At 41.3% G+C, this 19,651-nt stretch overlaps 1 protein-coding gene across 2 annotated transcripts in view; it reads left to right on the top strand.

Moving 5' to 3' along the window:
* Positions 1–19,651, top strand: part of LOC106611249 (tyrosine-protein kinase receptor TYRO3) — a 31,895-nt gene continuing 12,244 nt past the window's right edge. The window contains exons 1-12 of one of the 2 annotated variants that reach the window (XM_014211260.2): positions 1–448; positions 3,844–4,027; positions 7,993–8,093; positions 8,235–8,405; positions 11,333–11,419; positions 11,605–11,720; positions 12,242–12,422; positions 13,981–14,123; positions 16,957–17,095; positions 17,946–18,069; positions 18,451–18,545; positions 18,788–18,883. In XM_014211260.2, coding sequence (XP_014066735.1) covers positions 391–448; positions 3,844–4,027; positions 7,993–8,093; positions 8,235–8,405; positions 11,333–11,419; positions 11,605–11,720; positions 12,242–12,422; positions 13,981–14,123; positions 16,957–17,095; positions 17,946–18,069; positions 18,451–18,545; positions 18,788–18,883 — 1,495 coding nt within the window. In that variant the 5' untranslated portion in view covers positions 1–390. Of the gene's footprint in view, positions 449–3,843; positions 4,028–7,992; positions 8,094–8,234; positions 8,406–11,332; positions 11,420–11,604; positions 11,721–12,241; positions 12,423–13,980; positions 14,124–16,956; positions 17,096–17,942; positions 18,070–18,450; positions 18,546–18,787; positions 18,884–19,651 lie in introns of both variants that reach the window. The other variant, XM_014211259.2, reaches the window with a different exon arrangement.

Raw genomic sequence — 19,651 nt, 5'->3', positions numbered from 1 at the left:
AATGTACATTAACATTCCTCAAGAGAGCAGCACTTCGTCCGCTTGTCGTATGAGGCTAGAACAACAACGTGTATATCAGCCTAGAAGACAAAAGTCCACCAACTTATTTAAAGAAGTGTAGCCGGTTATTCACGACGGGAAAGAAAACAATATACTTTGTCTATCATCCCGGACAGGAATTTACTGACAATCTGGTATTGGTGAATTGTGTATCAACGCCGTTGGATAAATCACTGGCGAAAAATCTCAAGCGGTCACTTTCTAGTGTGGAAACCTTTGGAGCCCCGAAAATACGTTTAGTTCAGGGCATCGACTCATTCGACTGTTCAGCACTTGGGATAAGTATATTTGTGGAAAATAGCCTCAAATTGTGAACCAGATGATGAAAAGATGACCATTTATCTTTGGATCATAGTCTTCTTGGCACAAAGTAGTAGAGCAATCCCTGGTAAGTTGGAAAAGTTATCCCTATACTGCAGGACACGGCTACGTTTCAATGTGTAATATATTATTTTATATTGTTACTCAGTACATTTGCGCGGTAAGCGTTTGTCAACACGTCGATTTTAGCCTTTTTCAAGGGTGGATGATAGTCTCGAGACACCGGTGTGTTGAACAACATTAGTGTAAGCAACAATCGTGGAATCGACGGTTCGCCTTCAAAGTAAGTCCCCTCTGAAACATGCAACCTGATAAAAATAGTGAAAACCATCCACAATTGGACTAGATGATAGTGCCAAACAAGGTTAGAATGTTATTACATAAATTCAACAAAAGACAATCATTTAGTTAATTTGACGAATATAAAATCTGTTTCTGTTTTATATTACTACTGCGTTGTTGGGAAAGAGCACTGCTGCAGCAGTGTGACATATATTTAACTATGTATATATTTATTGCATTATGGATGTATTATACTTCATAACGGCATTGGGGGCATACTTATGTTTCAGCCTTACCTATGGATTGTGCACCCATGAAATCTGCTTACTCAGTGACACCAACAGTCAATGTCCTGTCCACCACTATGTAGAGTTTACACAAATATTAGCTTCTTATTACAGGACATTGACTGTGATAAATCACCTTTCCAGTCAGTCTTTTGTGTATTGGACATTCAAATACCCCCATGAAATGTGGTATCAGTCTACTCCGTGACAACCCCACAACACCATAGCAGAGTTCAATTGGTGGCATTCTGAGTTGTAGTGATAATGTCAAGTCATCACAATGGGTCGCCATAGCAGTTGACATGGAGCATAGAGTGATTAATGTGACAACCGTAACATTAAGTTGTGGAATTATGGACTCCTTACAGCACGTGTTTTAAATGTAATGTGTATATAGATTTATTTAACTAGGCAAGTCGGCAAGACCCTGGGCCAATTTTGCACCGCCCTATGGGATTCCCAATCACAGCCGGTTGTGACACAGCCTGGATTTGAACCAGGGTGTATGTAGTGATGCCTCTAGCACTGAGATGCAGTGCCTTAGACCAACACGCCACTCGGGAGACCAATGACTGTCTACGGATTTTTGCTCCTCCCTTGTCCTTGATTGAAGAATTAAGGTCACTGATTAGTAAGGAACTCCCCTCACCTGGTTGTCTAGGTCTTCATTTAAAGGAAAAACCAGCAGACACTAGGCCCTCCATGGAATGAGTTTGACAGCCCTGCCTTACAGTAATACCAAATGGAGATTAATGGCATTCTGTACTGATTCCGCAAATAGCTGGCTGTGCAATACTTGGCATTGAATAGAGTTGTGATGGATATTGTCCTTGATTATGAATTCTGTCATAAAGAATTCAGTTGTGGTATCTACTGTATGTATGTTTGTTTTCCAAAGCAGTCGTTTCAGGGCAAAGCATTAATCAATTCTGCGACAAAGGAATGATAGACTGTTGGTTGTATGAGTTGACAAGATACATTCTGTCTGTGCCCTCGAGCAAGGCACTTAACCCTAATTGCTCCTGTAAGTCACTCTGGATAAGAGCGTCTGCTAAATGACTTTTCTGTCAACATTTTACATTTCAAAGTACTTGTTTAGAAAGCTCTAGCTGAGTGATATCATTTTATTCATTATACTTGTTGTGAAATTATTTTGAATTAATCCTTATTAATGAACTCATCTAATTAACTGTATGCTGTCACTGATTAGGTTGATACCCCATTTCATGAGTGCACAATCCATAGGTTAGCCTGTACAATGCAATATGAATGTCCAATACACACAATAGACTGACTGGGACAGTGATTTCCTACAGTCGAGTTCTGCAATAAGAGCTGAGATGCTAATATTTGTGTAAACTCTACATAATTGTGTTCTGTAGATGTCACTGAGTAGGTTGGTACCACATTTCATAAGTTAGGCATTACAGTGCATGTAAGTATGCCCACAATCGAATTCTGAAGTCTAATACCTTCACAATTTGATTTCAAGCTTGTTTTTTGATCGTCACGTGCACTAGTACTATAAAAATATATTTTTGGGGGTCAAAATAACGAATTATCTTTTGTTGAATTCCAACATTGTTTAGCATTCTATAATCCAATTGTGGCATGTTTTCATATTTTTTTTTATCCGTTTGCATCGGTTTCAATTGGGGACTTTTATTTTCAAGGCAAACCGCCAATTCCACTATTGTTGTTCACCACACAAGTACAAGGGACCACAGTAGAGAAGTTTTGCACAAAATTCAGTAGGATATTCTCAACCTTGTTCTCCAAAAATTATAATACTGAAGTCGGTCTGTTTCTTGTAACAATGTTTATCATAAGAGCAAAATAACCAGTTCAAACTGAGCACCTTTCTCACTGAGATTTGGTCCAATGTGGCTCTGTTGGTAGAGCATGGTGTTTGCAACACCAGGGTTGTGGGTTCGATTCCTATGGGGGACCTGTATGAAAATGTATGCACTCACTACTGTCTTTTGCTCTGGCTAAGAGCGTCTGCTAAATGACTAAAATGTAAAGGTCATTTCCCTTTTCCTTGTCCAGACCAGACCTTGGTCAAATACATAGTCAAGTATTTAAGGTGTGCTTGATTGATTTACACTTTTTGGGACTATTCCATTGGATCCAAATATGTATAAGTATTTTACATAGGCCCATGTATTTGAAGGCTTCCCCCAACCCCCTCTTATATAGCATTTGGGTAACAGGTCATTGGACTGGACATGTACTAATGAGACATTCATTACAGAGTGAAGGTGTGGGAGGATAGGGAGGCCTACAGGCTACATTTAGCTTGATTACATGGACACTCCCCTGCCTCTGAGCACTGCAGTATAATATGGTCATTGATATTACTTCTCTGGCCGTTGGTCTGTTGCAGGCAGCTAAACCCAGCAACAGCAGCTGTAGTGAGCTGCCACAGTGGAGAGCTTTCAGCACTCTACAGCCTTGTATGACGTCTGCTCTGTCTGCACCCAGGCTCAAGTCGGAGCATGCAGATACTCGGCCAAGATGCATGCAATGGCCCGAGCAACACAATGGAGACAAACCGTTCTAAAGACAAAAGACTCTTGCAAAAACAACTCTTTTTCAAATATCTTTGGAAAACCATTTTCATGTGTCACAATTTCTACTTCAACATTTTTTATGCCTGCACATTACAATAACTGAACAAACACCATTTTGTAGGCTACCTTTAAGGGGTATCTAGCTAGCTCTCCTGTAATGCTCACCGCTGCATATGTGTTGGAATCTGATGGAGCCTCAGATCCCGTCCATTATATTTTCTGAATGGCATTTAGAGAAGTGAAGAAGAAATGCCTAGGACTTAGGCTTTTAATGAATGACCCATTCAAGTCTCTGGTGACTCCTACCCCTTGACCTTTAGGACTCAGGTTTACCAAGAACCCCGCCAACCTCACGGTAACCCAGGGCAACATGGTTCGCCTGGGTTGTTCCATCGAGGGCCTGCGTGAGCCGGAGATCGTGTGGATGAAGGATGGGGAGAAGCTGTACAGTACAGACCAGATGTACATCCCACTGGAGCAACACCACTGGGAGACCTTCCACAGGTCAGTGCTTCAGTAGTCCTGACCTACTATTAAGTAGTGTTACCCTTACCACTTTATAGGCTGATTGGAAGATGTCCTCAGACCTTCCATCATATTCATCATAGCATCACATTTGTGTTGCATTTCACCAGAAATGATTGGGAAGCTGTCTTACAAAGCACAAGAAAACTAACCTTGGAGTGTTGCAAAGCACTTAGCTCACAACCCCTAGATCAGCTTCTCAAGAGGTCAGGTGTCCTGACAGTTCTTTACTATTTCGAGAGAAGGTGCTAGTACATTGAATCATTAAGCTAGAAAAACAACATAGTTTTTATCTTTAAACCATGTGGCTGCTTGCATTGCCTTTTACTCTTCAAGATTCTTTGCCCTTGTGTAAATTCAAACTTAGATCAGTCTGCCTTAGATATGCTGTGGATGTTTGGAGGTACAAATACAGGGAATAGCCAACAGCATGTAGGCAGGCACGGTATGTTATGGTATGAGTTTGTTCAGTGTTATGACGAAACATGCAGTGTAATACCGTAAATAGAGTTAGTGATGCTGTCCCTGGCTTTGACTCAACATCAGACCTGGGTATTTGAAATGATTCACATAGTATTTGAACTCAGGTCTGCTCAACATGGCGGAACTGAACTTGTAGTTTTGGGTACTGGTGGTGGCGATGTGGGTGAGGCTTAATAATTGGCTTGGGGAGGCGTTGTCCCTGGCAGAAAGAGAAAAAAACCTGTAAATAACATGGCTGAAGTGGAGAGATGGGGGTCCACCCAGCAGGTAAACCAGGCCCCAAAGAGGGGCAGGCTGGATTGGAATGCATTCAGCTGCCTGTGACTGAGTGACCTAAAGCTTGGTGCAGACTGCTAGACCTAATGGTTAAGTGCACTTGCATTGTCAGTGGCAGCCATTTCTGTTAATCTCATGCACATGCGCTAGGCACTGAAGCTCAAAGATCTTCAGTTTGACCTCTCTGAAGTCTGAAACGTTTTTCTTTCTGTGTGCTAATGCTCATCACACAACAATGTCCTAGATACCACGGACATCCACCATATGCTGTGTCTAGTCTAGGGAACAAGAATGACATGATTGATAGAATGATTAATATCTATGGTCTAGTGACTAGTCCTTCATTGGTTGTTGATTGGAGTGGTGAGTTTGGATCCGATTGTTGTCAGAAGTGGGATACCATACACGGGTTAGGTGACAATGTCACAAACGATGCGTGCGCGTCGATGAGGCAGAAATCTGTGTGTTATGATTCTGGACAGTCAGATACAGTGGCAAGAAAAAGTATGTGAACCCTTTGGAATTACCTTGATTTCTGCATAAATTGGTCAGCAAATTTGATCTGATCATCATCTAAGTCACAACAATTGACAAACATAGTGTGCTTAAACTAATAACACACAAATTATTGTATTTGTCTTGTCTATATTGAATATAACATTTAAACATTCACAGTGTAGGTTGGAAAAAGTATGTGAACTCCTAGGCTAATGACTTCTCCAAAAGCTAATTGGAGTCAGGAGTCAGCTAACCTGGAGTCCAATCAATGAGACCAGATTGGAGATGTTGGTTAGAGCTGCCTTGCCCTATAAAAAACACTCACAAAATTTGAGTTTGCTATTCATAAGCAGAAGCATTGCCTGATTTGAACCATGCCTCGAACAAAAGAGATCTCAGAAGAACTAAGATTAAGAATTGTTGACTTGCATGAAGTTGGAAAGGGTTACAAAAGTATCTCTTAGTCTTGATGTTCATCAGTCCACAGTAAGACAAATTGTCTATAAATGGAGAAAGTTCAGCACTGTTGCTACTCTCCCTAGGAGTGGCTGTCCTGCAAAGATGACTACAAAAGCACAGTGCAGAATGCTCAATGAGGTTAAGAAGAATCCTAGTGTCAGCTAAAGATTTACAGAAATCTCTGGAACATGCTAACATCTGTATTGACGAGTCTACAATGCGTAAAACACTAAACAAGAATGGTGTTCATGGGAAGACACCACGGAAGAAGCCACTGCTGTCCCAAAAAAAACATTTCTGCACGTCTGAAGTTCGCAAAAGTGTACCTGGATGTTCCACAGCGCTACTGGCAAAATATTATGTGGACAGATTAAACTAAAGTTGAGTTGTTTGGGAAAAAAAAAAAAAGACAGCATACCAACATCAAAACCTCATCCCAACTGTAAAGTATGGTGGAGGGAGCATAATGGTCTGGGGCTGCCTCAGGGCCTGGACAGCTTGCTATCATCGACGGAAAGATAAACTTGAGACTTCATCAAGACATTTTGCAGGAGAATATAAGGCTAGCTGTCTGCCAATTGAAGCTACACAGAAGTTGGGTGATGCAACAGGATGACAACCCGAAACACAGAAGTAAATCAACAACAGAATGGCTTCAACAGAAGAAAATACGCCTTATGGAGTGGCCCAGTCAGTCCTGACCTCAACCCGATTGGGATGCCCTCAAGAGAGCACTTCACACCAGACATCCCAAGGATATTGCTGAACTGAAACAATTTGGTAAAGAGGAATGGTCTAAAATTCCTCCTGACCGTTGTGCAGGTCTGATCCACAACTACAGAAAAAGTTTGGTTGAGGTTATTGGTGCCAAAGGAGGGTCAACCAGTTATTAAATCCAAGGGTTCACATACTTTTTCTTACCACTGTAGCTAGCAACAATGACGACAACAAGCTTCCTTATGGGTAATGGTAGGTGGCTTGTTTCAGCTCATTGTATCTTGTTATTGATACCATGTTTTGAGGTGTTTTGACTCATGTCTAGCTAGCTAATCAACAATTGTAATAATGTATTTGAGAGACAAGTGCTCATTGTGCAAACGTATGAATGTTTTCAATAAAGATTTGGAGAGAAAATATACTGGTTTACAAGTTGTCAACAATCCTTTGATTCTAAGCAAACCCCGCCTGTTTTGCTCCACAGTTGCGCATGCATCGATTTTGTTGCTAAACAACTGACCGATCTATGAGTGAGTAGGACCTGTCAATGCAGGCAATGGTTTCCTGAGTGACTCCTAATACAAATACACAGTGTAGTCCTGCTGAGTGAAATTTTCCCCAAGCTAGTTTATTGCTCCAATTAGTTATTGTCCTACTTCCAGTATTTAAAGTACTTAAGTCGTTTTATGGGTATGTTTTACTTAAGTAGTACTTTAAAGTATCTGAAATCTACTTTACTATTTATATTTTTGACTACTTTCACTTCACTACATTCCTAAAGAAAATGATGTACTTTTTACATACATTCTCCCTGACACCCAAAAGTAGTCGTTACATTTTGAATGCTCAGCAGGACAGCAAAATGGTCCAATTCACGCACTTATCAAGAGAACATCGCTAGTCATCCCTACTGCCTCCGATCTGGAGGACTCATTAAACACAAATGCTTAGTTTGTAAATTATGTCTGAGTGATGGTGTGCTCCTGACTATCCTTACATTAAAAGAAAAAGTATGTCTGGTTTACTTTATGGAATTTGAGATTTGTTACTTAAGTATATTTTAGCAATTACATTTACTTTTGATACTCAAATATATTTCAAACCAAATACTTTGACTTTTACTCAAGTAGTATTTTACTGGGTGACTTAACTTTTACATGAGTCATTTTCTATTATCTTTTACTCAAGTATGACAATTGGGTACTTTTTCCACAACCGCCTACTTCATCTCTCAACTCCAGGGGTTCTTTATCTTTATTGTTATATTGTCAATTTTTCTTCTGCTACCCAGTTATATGTAATGGGCTTTTACCTCCATTCAGCCTAGTGGGTTTCCCCTCATCTATCAGTTCTAATCCACATCTTTTTAGGAGAGGTGTTTTTGGGCGTGCTCAGGGAATAATTTGGTTTATAGAATTACTACATCATTTTTAAATGTGATTTCTTTTTTTTGCATCATGTTAAGTACTAGGGGAATCGCTGAGTGTGTCTGTCTGTCCGGGTGGTTTCAGTGTGAAGTCTGTCCAGCAGCAGGATGCAGGGAAGTACTGGTGTGAGGTAGAGTTCCGAGGCTCGACCATCTCTTCGGAGCCCGCCTGGATAACAGTAGAGGGTAAATCAATCAATACGTTGAAATCAATAAATGTTGTCCTGTCTCTTTCTTTCAACACAACGGCCTTTTTTTTTTTTTCCAATAACATGATAAAATGTATTATCCTGATATCGTGGTCATACTTTCTGGTTCTTTCTCAAGGTGTCCCCCACTTTACACTTGAGCCCCAAGACGTAGCTACGATCCCTGGCGTGCCCTTTAACCTGACGTGTACTGCTGTGGGTCCCCCGGGCCCGGTGGAGGTGCTGTGGTGGCTGGGAGGAGTACAGGAGGGAGACGTCACTTCCTCTCCATCTGTACTCCATGTTAACGGTAAGTCTCTACCAGGGCTGTTATTCAATCTTTCCTTGATTCCTTGCATCATCTCCTCTCACCTTCTCAAAATGCATTGTGGGAGATCTGAGGTTCCTCCCCTCAGGCCCTCTCCTCCAATGAGAAGGTTTTTAGGAGGTGGTGAAGAGTGATGATTTGACTACTGAGCAAGATCCTATTTCTGCTGCTTCTCCCCTCCCTCTGGCTGGTTAAATCAACAGTGATATGATGAATCATAAGAATGAGTCAGATCAGAGTGTGTCATTTTCACATACTGTAAGTTCAATAAGGTGGACTGCCGTCTATCTGTTGTAAGAGTGCCATTAGTCATTACAAGGAATGGATTATAGATTTATAGCATTCTCACTGGTCCTTGAGCTCTGCCCATGAGTTGGAAATAGAACTGTTTGAATGCTAGAACTAAGCCAAAGGTTATTCTCAATGGGTGGAAGGCTACTGAAGGGCTGTCTTGCTCTTTCTTGCTTTGTCACGAAGGGTGTAGCCCAAGGCTCAATCCTAGGCCCCACACTCTTCTCAATTTACATCAACAAATAGCTCAGGCAGTAGGAAGCTCTCTCATCCAATTATATGCAGATGATACAGTCTTATACTCAGCTGGCCCCTCCCTGGATTTTATGTTAAACACTCTACAACAAAGCTTTCTTAGTGTCAAACAAGCTTTCTCTGTACTGAACCTTGTTCTGAACACCTCCAAAACAAAGGTGGTTTGGTAAGAAGAATGCCCCTCTCCCCACAGGTGTTATTACTACCTCTGAGGGTTTAGAGCTTGAGGTAGTTACCTCATACAAGTACTTGGGAGTATGGTACACTGTCCTTCTCTCAGCACATATCAAAGCTTCAGGTTTAAGTTAAATCTAGACTTGGTTTCCTCTATCGTAATTGCTCCTCTTTCACCCCAGCTACCAAACGAACCCTGATTCAGATGACCATCCTACCCATGCTAGATTGGAGAGACATAATTTATAGATCGGCAGGGAAGGGTGCTCTCGAGCGGCTAGATGTTCTTTACCATTCGGCCATCAGATCTGCCACCAATGCTCCTTATCGGACACATCACTGCACTCTATACTCCTCTGTAAACTGGTCATCTCTGTATACCCGTCACAAGACCCACTGGTTGATGCTTATTTATAAAACCCTCTTAGGCCACACTCCCAGCTATCTGAGATACAGTTGAAGTTTACATACACTTAGGTTGGAGTCATTAAAGTCGTTTTTCAACCACTCCACAAATTTCTTGTTAACAAACTATAGTTTTGGCAAGTCGGTTAGGACATCGACTTTGTGCATGACACAAGTAATTTTTCCAACAATTGTTTACAGACAGATTATTTCACTTATAATTCACTGTATCACAATTCCAATGGGTCAGAAGTTTACATACACTAAGTTGACTGTGCCTTTAAACAGCTTGGAAAATTCCAGAAAATGTCATGACTTTAGAAGCTTCTGATAGGCTAATTGATATCATTTGAGTCAATTGGAGGTGTACCTTTGGAGGTGTACCTGAGGTGTACCTGTGGAAGCATGTGCGAGCAAGGAGGCCTACAAACCTGACTTAGTCACACCAGCTCTGTCGGGAGGAATGGGCTAACATTCACCCAATTTATTGTGGGAAGCTTGTGGAAGGCTACCTGAAACGTTTGACCCAAGTTAAACAATTTAAAGGCAATGCTACCATATACTAATTGAGTGTATGTAAACTTCTGACCCACTGGGAATGTGATGAAAGAAATAAAAGCTGAAATATGTGAAAGGACAAATGTCTTGACCTGAGATTGGAAATGTGTTGTAATTGGTTGAAAACACATAAGTGTACAAGTTTTTTTTTGACACAAGCCAGTCCTCTGTCACATCCCATCCACAGAAGTAAATTGACTGGATTTGTCATTAGTTGTCTGTTTATTCCGTTCTCGTGATATGCAAGATTTTCATGTTAGTGTCTCTCTTCTTTAATTTCTCCTTTATGTTGAGCTGGTTCTGTTTCAGTAATAAGGAGCCTCCTACAATCTGCCATGTAACTGGACCTGCCTGGCCCTTTCATCTCATTCATCGCAAACAACACTGCTGACCAGAACCTCTCATTATAAGGTTGTGTCCCAAATGGAATCCTATTCCCAATGTAGTGCACTACTTTTGGCCAGGGCCCATAAGACTCTGGTCAAATGTAGTGCACTATATAGGAAAAAGGGTTCCATTTGGGCGCATACAAATAATTTGCTGCTAAGTGCCTACTCTGAGTCAGGAATGCGGCAGCCATATAGTCAACTTAACAGGCTTTGATGTTTTCCTATCTGACTCCGAGACTGATGTTTCCCTGGAATGTGAGAGTAACCAGAAACGTTTCAGCCCAGCTGATGGTTCTCTGTTATGACTCTGACATGTTTTTTTGTGATTGTCAGTCAGTTGATGAATAACCAGGCAGTGTCCCACAGTGCCTGGTAGTAATCACTGTACAGTACACACAAACACCCGCCTTTCTGTAAACATATTTGTCATGAAGGATTAGCCCAAGGACATGTATTTAATGGAGGGATACAACAGGCTTATCAAGACAGTTTAGGAGTTATTCATTGTGCTTGCCTTGTTTCCTTGTGTAGTTTCAGTAGCTGGTTTGTTCAAATTGGTAGTGCCAAAATCTCTTTGATCCTTATGAGCCAAGTGTACTACAAATACTCACAGCACTTCATATACAGTACTCCACTCTGGTATGCATTGCCTACTGTCCAGTGTGTGAGAATTGCTCATTTACATTGGAGAAAGACTGTTGGTCAGGCATGATTGCAGGGGACTGGTTTAACACTCTCTGTTGGCATAAACTGGCAGCTTACCTTTTAAAAGGGCTCTGGCATGCTGTTGAGTACACCACATGAGTGCACCATGTCTCCCTCCTCTGTTCCCTGTAGGTGTTAATAACAGCATCAAGTTCTACTGTGAAGCCAAGAATGCCAGAGGTATCTCAGTATCTCGAACAGGCACTGTGCACATTAAAGGTGAGAAATTCATGAATCATGAGTGTGACTAAGTCATTTTTTCAGATTAGAATACGCTGCCTGATGAAGACCAATGCACGTTACAGTATGCTGTTGTAATTTATCTAGGCTTATCGGCCTCTAGTCCAGCTTCTGTTCAGAGTTGGATGTTTGTAAATCTAAAACCCTTATTTTATTGACTGCAGTCCTCCCAGCAGCCCCTAAAGGTGTGCAGGTGGTCCACATGGTGGAGGACAATGTCACGCTGGCCTGGAGCCCTGGCTTCACTGGACACTCTGACCTGTCAGCCTGCACCATCCAGGTACAGTAACTAAGACTGAACCAACATGACTGAGATGTCCTATGTCAGTACTAAATTCATATAACAAAGAACCCCTTGACCTAATTCTTACATTTAGATTTTCAATAAAGCTACCATAATATGCAGTGGATAAATTAGTTGTTATTACTAAATGTGGTGGATGTTGTCAGTGCTACTTTAAGATGGGAGTGACAACCATCAGAATTCCATTAAAGCCTTGGATGAATGTTTGGCCTAGACTGAGATAATGAAAACCACATACCCGTTCTTTTAAAATGAGACACCCTGAGTATTTAGACCTCGGTTTCAATATTGGAATGAAAGAATTTGGCAATGGAAACATGACCATTTTTAAAGAGATACTTTGAGATTTTGGCAACGAGGCCCTTTATCTACTTCCCCAGAGTCAGATGGACTCATGGATACCATTCTTATGTCTCTGTGTGCAGTATGAAGGAATTTAGAGGTAGTTTTGCCAGCTAATGCTAAACTACCGCTAACTTCCTTCATACCTTTTACAGATGTCTAAGAACTCTGGGAGGAAGGTGGAAGTTCGAGACCAGCGTGTGAAGGTTCCACCGTTCCAACAGATCCTCAGTGGGCTGAGCTGCTACTCCAACTACAGCGTTAGAGTGTGCTGTGACAATGAGGTGGGGACATCCCCGTTCTCTGGATGGCTGGACTTTCAGACACCAGAAGCAGGTGTGCATCCAGTCACTAGAATAGATGATGACATATCTGGGGCTGAACAGGGCTGAGTTCCAAATGGCACCCTATTCCTATGTGCCCTGGTCAAAAGTAGTGCCATTTGGGACTTAGTCCTTTTGTTCATCAACAGTTGTTTTTGTTGTTGTCATTTTCTACCAACTGCACTCACATCACCAGCTGGACATCAATAGCATGTGACGATCCATGCAACAGTATGGCGAGTAGCAACCTTTTCACAATGGGAACATAATGAATCTCTGTGTTTGTGGCCCTCTGTGTCTCACAGTCCCACGGACAACCTTTCAAAGTTGTTACTCTGTCAAAGTAAACATGAAACATTTAGAGGTGGTTAAGCGGACACAGATTAACCCTAATCCTGGACCAAAAAGAATTTGAAGGAGATTCTATTGAGTTGTCTTTTTAGTCTAGGACTAGCATTAGCTTAATCTTTGTCTGGGAATCCACCCCATAATGTTCATATAGGATACGGTCTAAGTTGATATGCAGTTTTAAATGAGGGTTGTAAAGATAAGTGGTACAGGCGGCTGAGTTTAGAGGTGATCATGGGAGCTAGTCTGAGGGGAGCAGTGGAGTGGGGGTTTCTGGTGGCGACCTTGTTTGTATGTTTGTAAACTGCCAGTGCTGGACACAGGCCAGTGGATTCCAGTCCCACTTGTACAATGAACCATTGTGCATGCCCTCAATCCATATCAATGTGCTGCAGTGCTGAACTAAACCCTGTTGTCTCATTGTCGACACACACTGGTCAAGGAGGCCACTGCAGGAATGATTGGGTCTCATTTTAGGGTGACCTGAAGCCGGCCTCAATTTGCTTCAGGATTATCTACTTCCCCAGAGTCAGATGAACTTGTGGATACCATTTTTATGTCTCTGTGTGCAGTATGAAGGAAGTTAGAAGTAGTTTCGCAAGCTATTGCTAACTAGCAATGACTGGAAGTCTATGGATATCTACTAGCATGATAGCAGATATCCATAGATTTCCAGTAAATACCCATAAACTTAGTCATTGCGCTAAAGCTAGTTAGCATTGGCTCGCAAAACTACCTCGAACTTCCTTCATACTGGACACAGAGACATACATTTTTTTTAATCCACGAGTTCATCTGACTGCTGGAGTAGATAAAGGGCCTCATTGCCAAAATCCCGAAGTATACCTTAATCTTGGCCCTTTACCTTATATCCGATTCAGTGTGTTTAATAGTCACATGTACAGGGTTGCAGGTGTGATTGGAGGGTACAATGAAAATCTTAGGCTCCGAGCTCCAACATGCAGGACTAAGTTAAATAAAATAATGTTTTTTTTTAAAGACAATCTGTAGCAGCGATGAATAAATAAATGTCCAAATGTTTGCAGATGTGGAAGCAATACTGCTTATACCTATCCAGACCCTTTAGATCTGTTAACGTTTTTAAGGATTAGGACCAAGGGAGTGATCACAGCATGGACATATACAATGGCAACCCCTTATTGTTCTTTGATGAAATGTAAAGTATTGTCATGACATTGTCCCTGTGTCTTCTTTCTTCCTAGTGCCCTCTGCTGCCCCCCGGAACCTGACCTTTGAACTAACTGAACAGCAGCTGTCCCTAAACTGGGCGAGCTTGGACGACAAGGAGCTGCAGGGGAAACTGATGGCCTACAAAGTCCAGTGGAACCTGGGAGGAGAGGGACAGGTTCAGACCCATACACCTGTACACACTCAAGAAATCTAGTATACACCTCAGATGGTAGCAAAGCTGCAGGAAGAAAATAGTCTCTGGCTGTGCAGATCAATGCACATTTCAGTAATTTAATATGCCAAATTCTCAGTCACGGTAGACATTGGTCAGTGAAGCATATAATAACCACAGCCAACCGACACCAGTCTTCAGCTGCTGTCAACAATCTACTACTTCTTATTCATTACAATCCCTATGTTTCTGTTATTATGGAATGTGGTACATTACAGAATGACTACGTTCACAATCCTATGTTCATACCAGAAGTTGCTATGGCCATACTAGGGGTTTAGTTGTTTTTAATATGGACATTGCTATAGAAAATGGTTCAAAAGTATTTTTACTCTCCTTTCTATGACTCCCAATCTGTCAGGTGTTCAGGTGAAATATCTAAACCCTTTGAGCTAGCTACATGTGTTCTTTTTCTTGGCCACTAGAATTGTATAATGACCATACAGTGCCTCCAGAAAGTATTCACACCAAGATGTATTGTCACTGGCCTAGACACACAGTACCCCATAATGTCAAAGTGGAAATACATTTTTGAAAATGTTACACATTCATTAAAAATAAAGCTGAAATGTCTTGTATCAATAAGTATTCAACCCTTTTATTATGGCAACACTAAATACGTTCAGGAGTAGAAATGTGCTTAACAAGTCACATAAGTTGCATGGACTCACTCCATGTCATGATATTTGAATGACTACCTCATCTCTGTACCCCACACATACAATTACCACAAAGACCAGGGATAAGGGCACCTATTGGTAGATGGGTTAAAAAAAAATAATAAAGAAGACATTGAATATCCCTTTGAGCATGGTGAAGTTATTAACTACACTTTGGATGGTGTATCAATACACCCAGTCACTACAAAGATACAAGCGTCCTTCCTAACTCAATTGCTGGAGAGGAAAGAAACCACTCAGGGATTTCACCATGATGCCAAAACATTTATTACAGTTTATTAATGGCTGTGATAGGAGAATTGAAGATGGATCAACAACATTATAGTTACTCCACAATACTAACCTAATTGACAGAGTGAAAATAAGGAAGTCTGTACACAATACAAATATTCCAAAACAAGCATCTAGTTTGCAACAAGGCATTAAAGTAATATTGATAAAAAATGTGGCAAAGCAATTCACTTTTCCTCCTGAATACAAAGTGTTATATTTGGGGCAAATACAACACATTACTGAGTACCACTCTCCATATTTTCAAGCGTATCTTATATGATTGTAATCGTTAAGAACTGGGCAGTTTATTAGGATATAAAATAAATGTAATGGAGCTAAGCACAGGCTAAATCCTAGAGGAAAACCTACTTCAGCCTGCTTTCCACCAGACACTGGGAGATTAATTCACCTTTCAGCAGGACAATAATCTAAAACACAAGGCCAAATCTACACTGGAGTTTCTTACCAAGAATGGGAATGTTCCTGAGTTGCCGAGTTACAGTTTTGATTTAAATCTACTTTAAATATATGGCAAGACCTGAAAATGGTTGTCTAGCAATGATTGACAGTGCTTAAAGAATAACGAGCAAATGTTGCACAATCCAGGTGTGGAAAGCTCTTAGAGACTTACCCAGGAAGACTCACAGCTGTAATCGCTGCCAAAGGTGCTTCTACAAACTATTGACTCAGGGATGTGAACACTTATGTAAATTAGATATTTATGTATTTAATTTTCAACAAAAAAAATCAAAATTCGAGGAACATGTTTGAATTCAGGCTGTAACACAACCAAAATATGAAATAAGTCAAGGGGTATTAATAAGGATCGGACCCTTTTTTTTTCAATTTTCGCCTAAAATGATATACCCAAATCTAACTGCCTGTAGCTCAGAAGCAAGGATATGCATATTCTTGATACCATTTGAAAGGGAAAAACTTTGAAGTTTGAACTTAATGTAGAAGAATATAACACATTAGATCTGGTGAAAGATAATACAAAGAAACATATTTTTGTTTTTTGTACCATCTTTGAAATGCAAGAGAAATGCCATAATGTATTATTCCAGCCCAGGCACAATTTAGATTTTGGCCACTAGATGGCAGTGTATGTGCAAAGTTTTAGACTGATCCAATGAACCATTGTATATCTGTTCAAAATGTTGTATCAAGATGGCCCAAATGTGCCTAATTGGTTTATTAATACATTTTCAAGTTCATAATTGTGCACTCTCCTCAAACAATAGCACGGTATTCTTTCACTGTAATAGCTACTGTAAATTGGACAGTGTGGTTAGATTAACAACAATTTAAGATTTCTACCCATATCAGATATGGGCAGACGTCCTGGGAAATGTTCTTGTTACTTACAACCTCATGCTAATCACATTAGCTCAACCGTCCCGCGGCGGGGACACTGATTTAATACTTTCTGAAGGTACTATATAAGGATTAACTCAAAAGGTAAACAGCAACATCTAACGTTATGAGACTTCAGTGACACAGTGCCCTTAAAGATCATGAGCATTTGTGTTGCTGAAATTGTAACACCAAATTAATCTGCAAAATGTATTCCAAGTCATCTTGCATGGTCTTCAATGTAATCTTCTCTCATAATGGAGAGAATAAAAAAATTATTAATTAAAAGGTCACATTCATATTTTGTTCCTGTGGTGCCAAAGCATAATGTGTGTCTCTGTGATAAAAGGCTAGCACTTACTTGGATCTAATTTGCAATGGAAGCTTTGTTTTTAAGTTTCTTAAACTCAAAGCAATATGTCTTAATAGAACACACATTGACATACGTTTTGGTTGTTGTGTTCCAGGAGGCGTTGCTCTTTAAAGAGAATATGGCCCACCTGTCTGGTGGAGGTCGTTTCTTCAACGCCACCTTCCAGGTGTCGGCGTGTACAGTGGCCGGCTGTGGGCCCTGGAGCCAGCCCGTACTGGTCATGCCCGCCTCAGGTCAGTGAGCCCTTCTGTCACTCAGCCACTATCAGTCCCTCTGTCACCGCTGGCTGTGTACACTTGACACTTACATGCGACTTCTACTATCAAAATATGAAGATCGCATTGAAAAGACAAACAAGTCACATTGTGGTCGGATTGTGTTCTGGCTGACCACTTCAGGTGGTCAGGGACACATTGCGGGTGGATTTCTCCTCAGTCTGGACGCAATCAGGCTACAGAAAGTGCATACAGTGGGAAACATCATCAGCACTTCACCAACACAAGTCTCCTGAAAACTTGTGTTTTGGAAGCGAAAGGCACCATTTTCTTCATTAAACATTGGAGAAAATACATTCCTAGCATGTGAGGAACGTGTTTCCTGGCTTCATAAATGCTAGCTAATTAGGGAAAAAATATATGTTTGGCTAGGGTTATGCTAACCTGTTTGCAATCCCTTTAGCTTTGCTGGCTGGCTACAGAGGTTAGTTAGCTATAGTAGATGGCTACTGCCATCAAGTTGTTGTGTTATCAAATTTAGCCTTTTCCACCGTTTGCATACTGGCATTTCAATATAAGCTAGAAAAAGGGAATCCGGACACATTTAAATGTAGGTGTAGACGTATACGGGAATTCCATTATCATAACTCTATGATCAGAATACAATCTGTATGAACTGTCGAGTCTAAAAACGGCCTCCGTCACTATCCACTATTTGTCCCTCTGTCACTATTATGTCCTCTGTCACTATCCACTAGTAGTCTAGTTGTTTTGAAACCTATGCTCCAAATTTGAAGGTGACACGGCTTTGTGTTGTATGTAAAGCTAGTTTGTTATACTGTGTGTGTGTTTATGTTCCACAAAGCAGTGGCAGCCCAGACTCAGAGAGGCCATATGTGGGTGGGTCTGTTGCTGGGCCTGCTGGTGGCCACCATGGTAGGGCTTCTCCTGACAGTCCTAGTGCACCGCAGAGGGAAGGAAACACAGTTTGGGTAGGCTATGATTGTCTCTCTCTACTAGAATACAGCCATTCATACTGTATATATCTGTAGACATTTTTTGGGTGAGAAGGATTTATATGGGCTGAAAGCAGCGCACCACCCCCTTCACATACAGGCAGATTTTTCTGCATTATATACCAGAATCCGAGGCATTGTTTGAATACTTTGACAGCATCCTTCTTCACTTTTTTCTTCTGAGCTGACATGATTGGATCAGATTCCCTTCAACAATGTTTTGGTCTGATCGGTGGAATATCTCTAGGAAGGGAGGAAGGATGCATTTTAAAAGTATTTGAACACAGGGGCAATGTATCTACAAGGTTACAACACCAACATAAAGATGGGATAACAGGGCTCTGCTTGTCCTTGCAGGTCTGTGTTCAAGCCACCGGGGACTGAGAGCACGGTCTCCTTCACTGCAGCCAGGTCATTCAACAGGACCTGCTCTGAGCTCCCAGAATCCACCTGTAAGTAAAGTCAGTCATGTTTGGCTCGTAGACTCCACAAATAAATGTTTCTCTATTGACACATAGGGCACAAGCACTACAGTGCGGGTTGCATCCTAAATGGCACACTATTCCCTATATAGTGCACTACTTTTGACCAGAACCTTTTGGGCCCACTACATAGGCAAAAAGGTGCCTCTATTGACCCGTACTGTAGTGGACCTGGGTTGTGAATAAGGAATTGTATCTCTGTCTTCCACCAGTGGACAGCTTGGGTATCAACGACGATCTAAAGGCCAAGCTTCAAGACGTTCTGATCCCAGAAAGGCTACTGACCCTCGGACACATCTTGGGAAAAGGTTGGTGGGACATCCTCTGTTATTTTCACTTAGCTGTGCTCAACAGATAAAGTACATTTAGATAGAAAACCTTTACAATGTATTGTTTGATGCTGCAATGTGCAAAATCAAATCAGTTTATTGGTCGCGTACATAGATTTACAGATGTTATTGCAGGTGCAGCGAAATGCTTGTTTTCTAGCTCCAACAGTGTAGTAATATCTAGCAGTAATATAATACCCTCACACCCACAGTGACCATGCGTACATTTCCCAACCAGAAACAACAGATTACAGGAAACATCTGCACTGAGCTAAAGCTGTCACTTTCAATGAGTGGGACACTAATCCGGACGCTTATAAGAAATCTCGCTATGCCCTTTGACGAACCATCAAACAGACAAAGTGTCAATACAGGATCAAGATTGAGTCTTACTACACTAGCTCTGACGTTCGTCGTATGTAGCAGAGCTTGCAAACTATCAAGGATTGCAAAGAGAAACCCAGCTGCGAGCTGTCGAGTGACGCGAGCCTACCAGTCCAGCTAAATACGTTCTATGTGCGCATCGAGGCTAGGAACACTGAACTATGCATGAGTGCATCAGCTATTCCAGACGACGGTGATCACCCTCTCCGTAGCCGATGTATGACCTTTAAACAGGTTAACATTCACAGGGCCATCCGGATTACCAGGACAAGTACTCAGAGCATGCACAGACCAAATGGCAAGTGTCTTCACCGACATTATCAACCTCTCCCTGTCCAAGTCTGTAATACCAACATGTTTTAA

Source organism: Salmo salar, chromosome ssa09 (assembly GCF_905237065.1).
Source record: "Salmo salar chromosome ssa09, Ssal_v3.1, whole genome shotgun sequence".
In the NCBI taxonomy this organism is placed as follows: Eukaryota; Metazoa; Chordata; class Actinopteri; order Salmoniformes; family Salmonidae; genus Salmo; species Salmo salar.
This window is presented reverse-complemented; position numbering and strand designations above follow the sequence as displayed.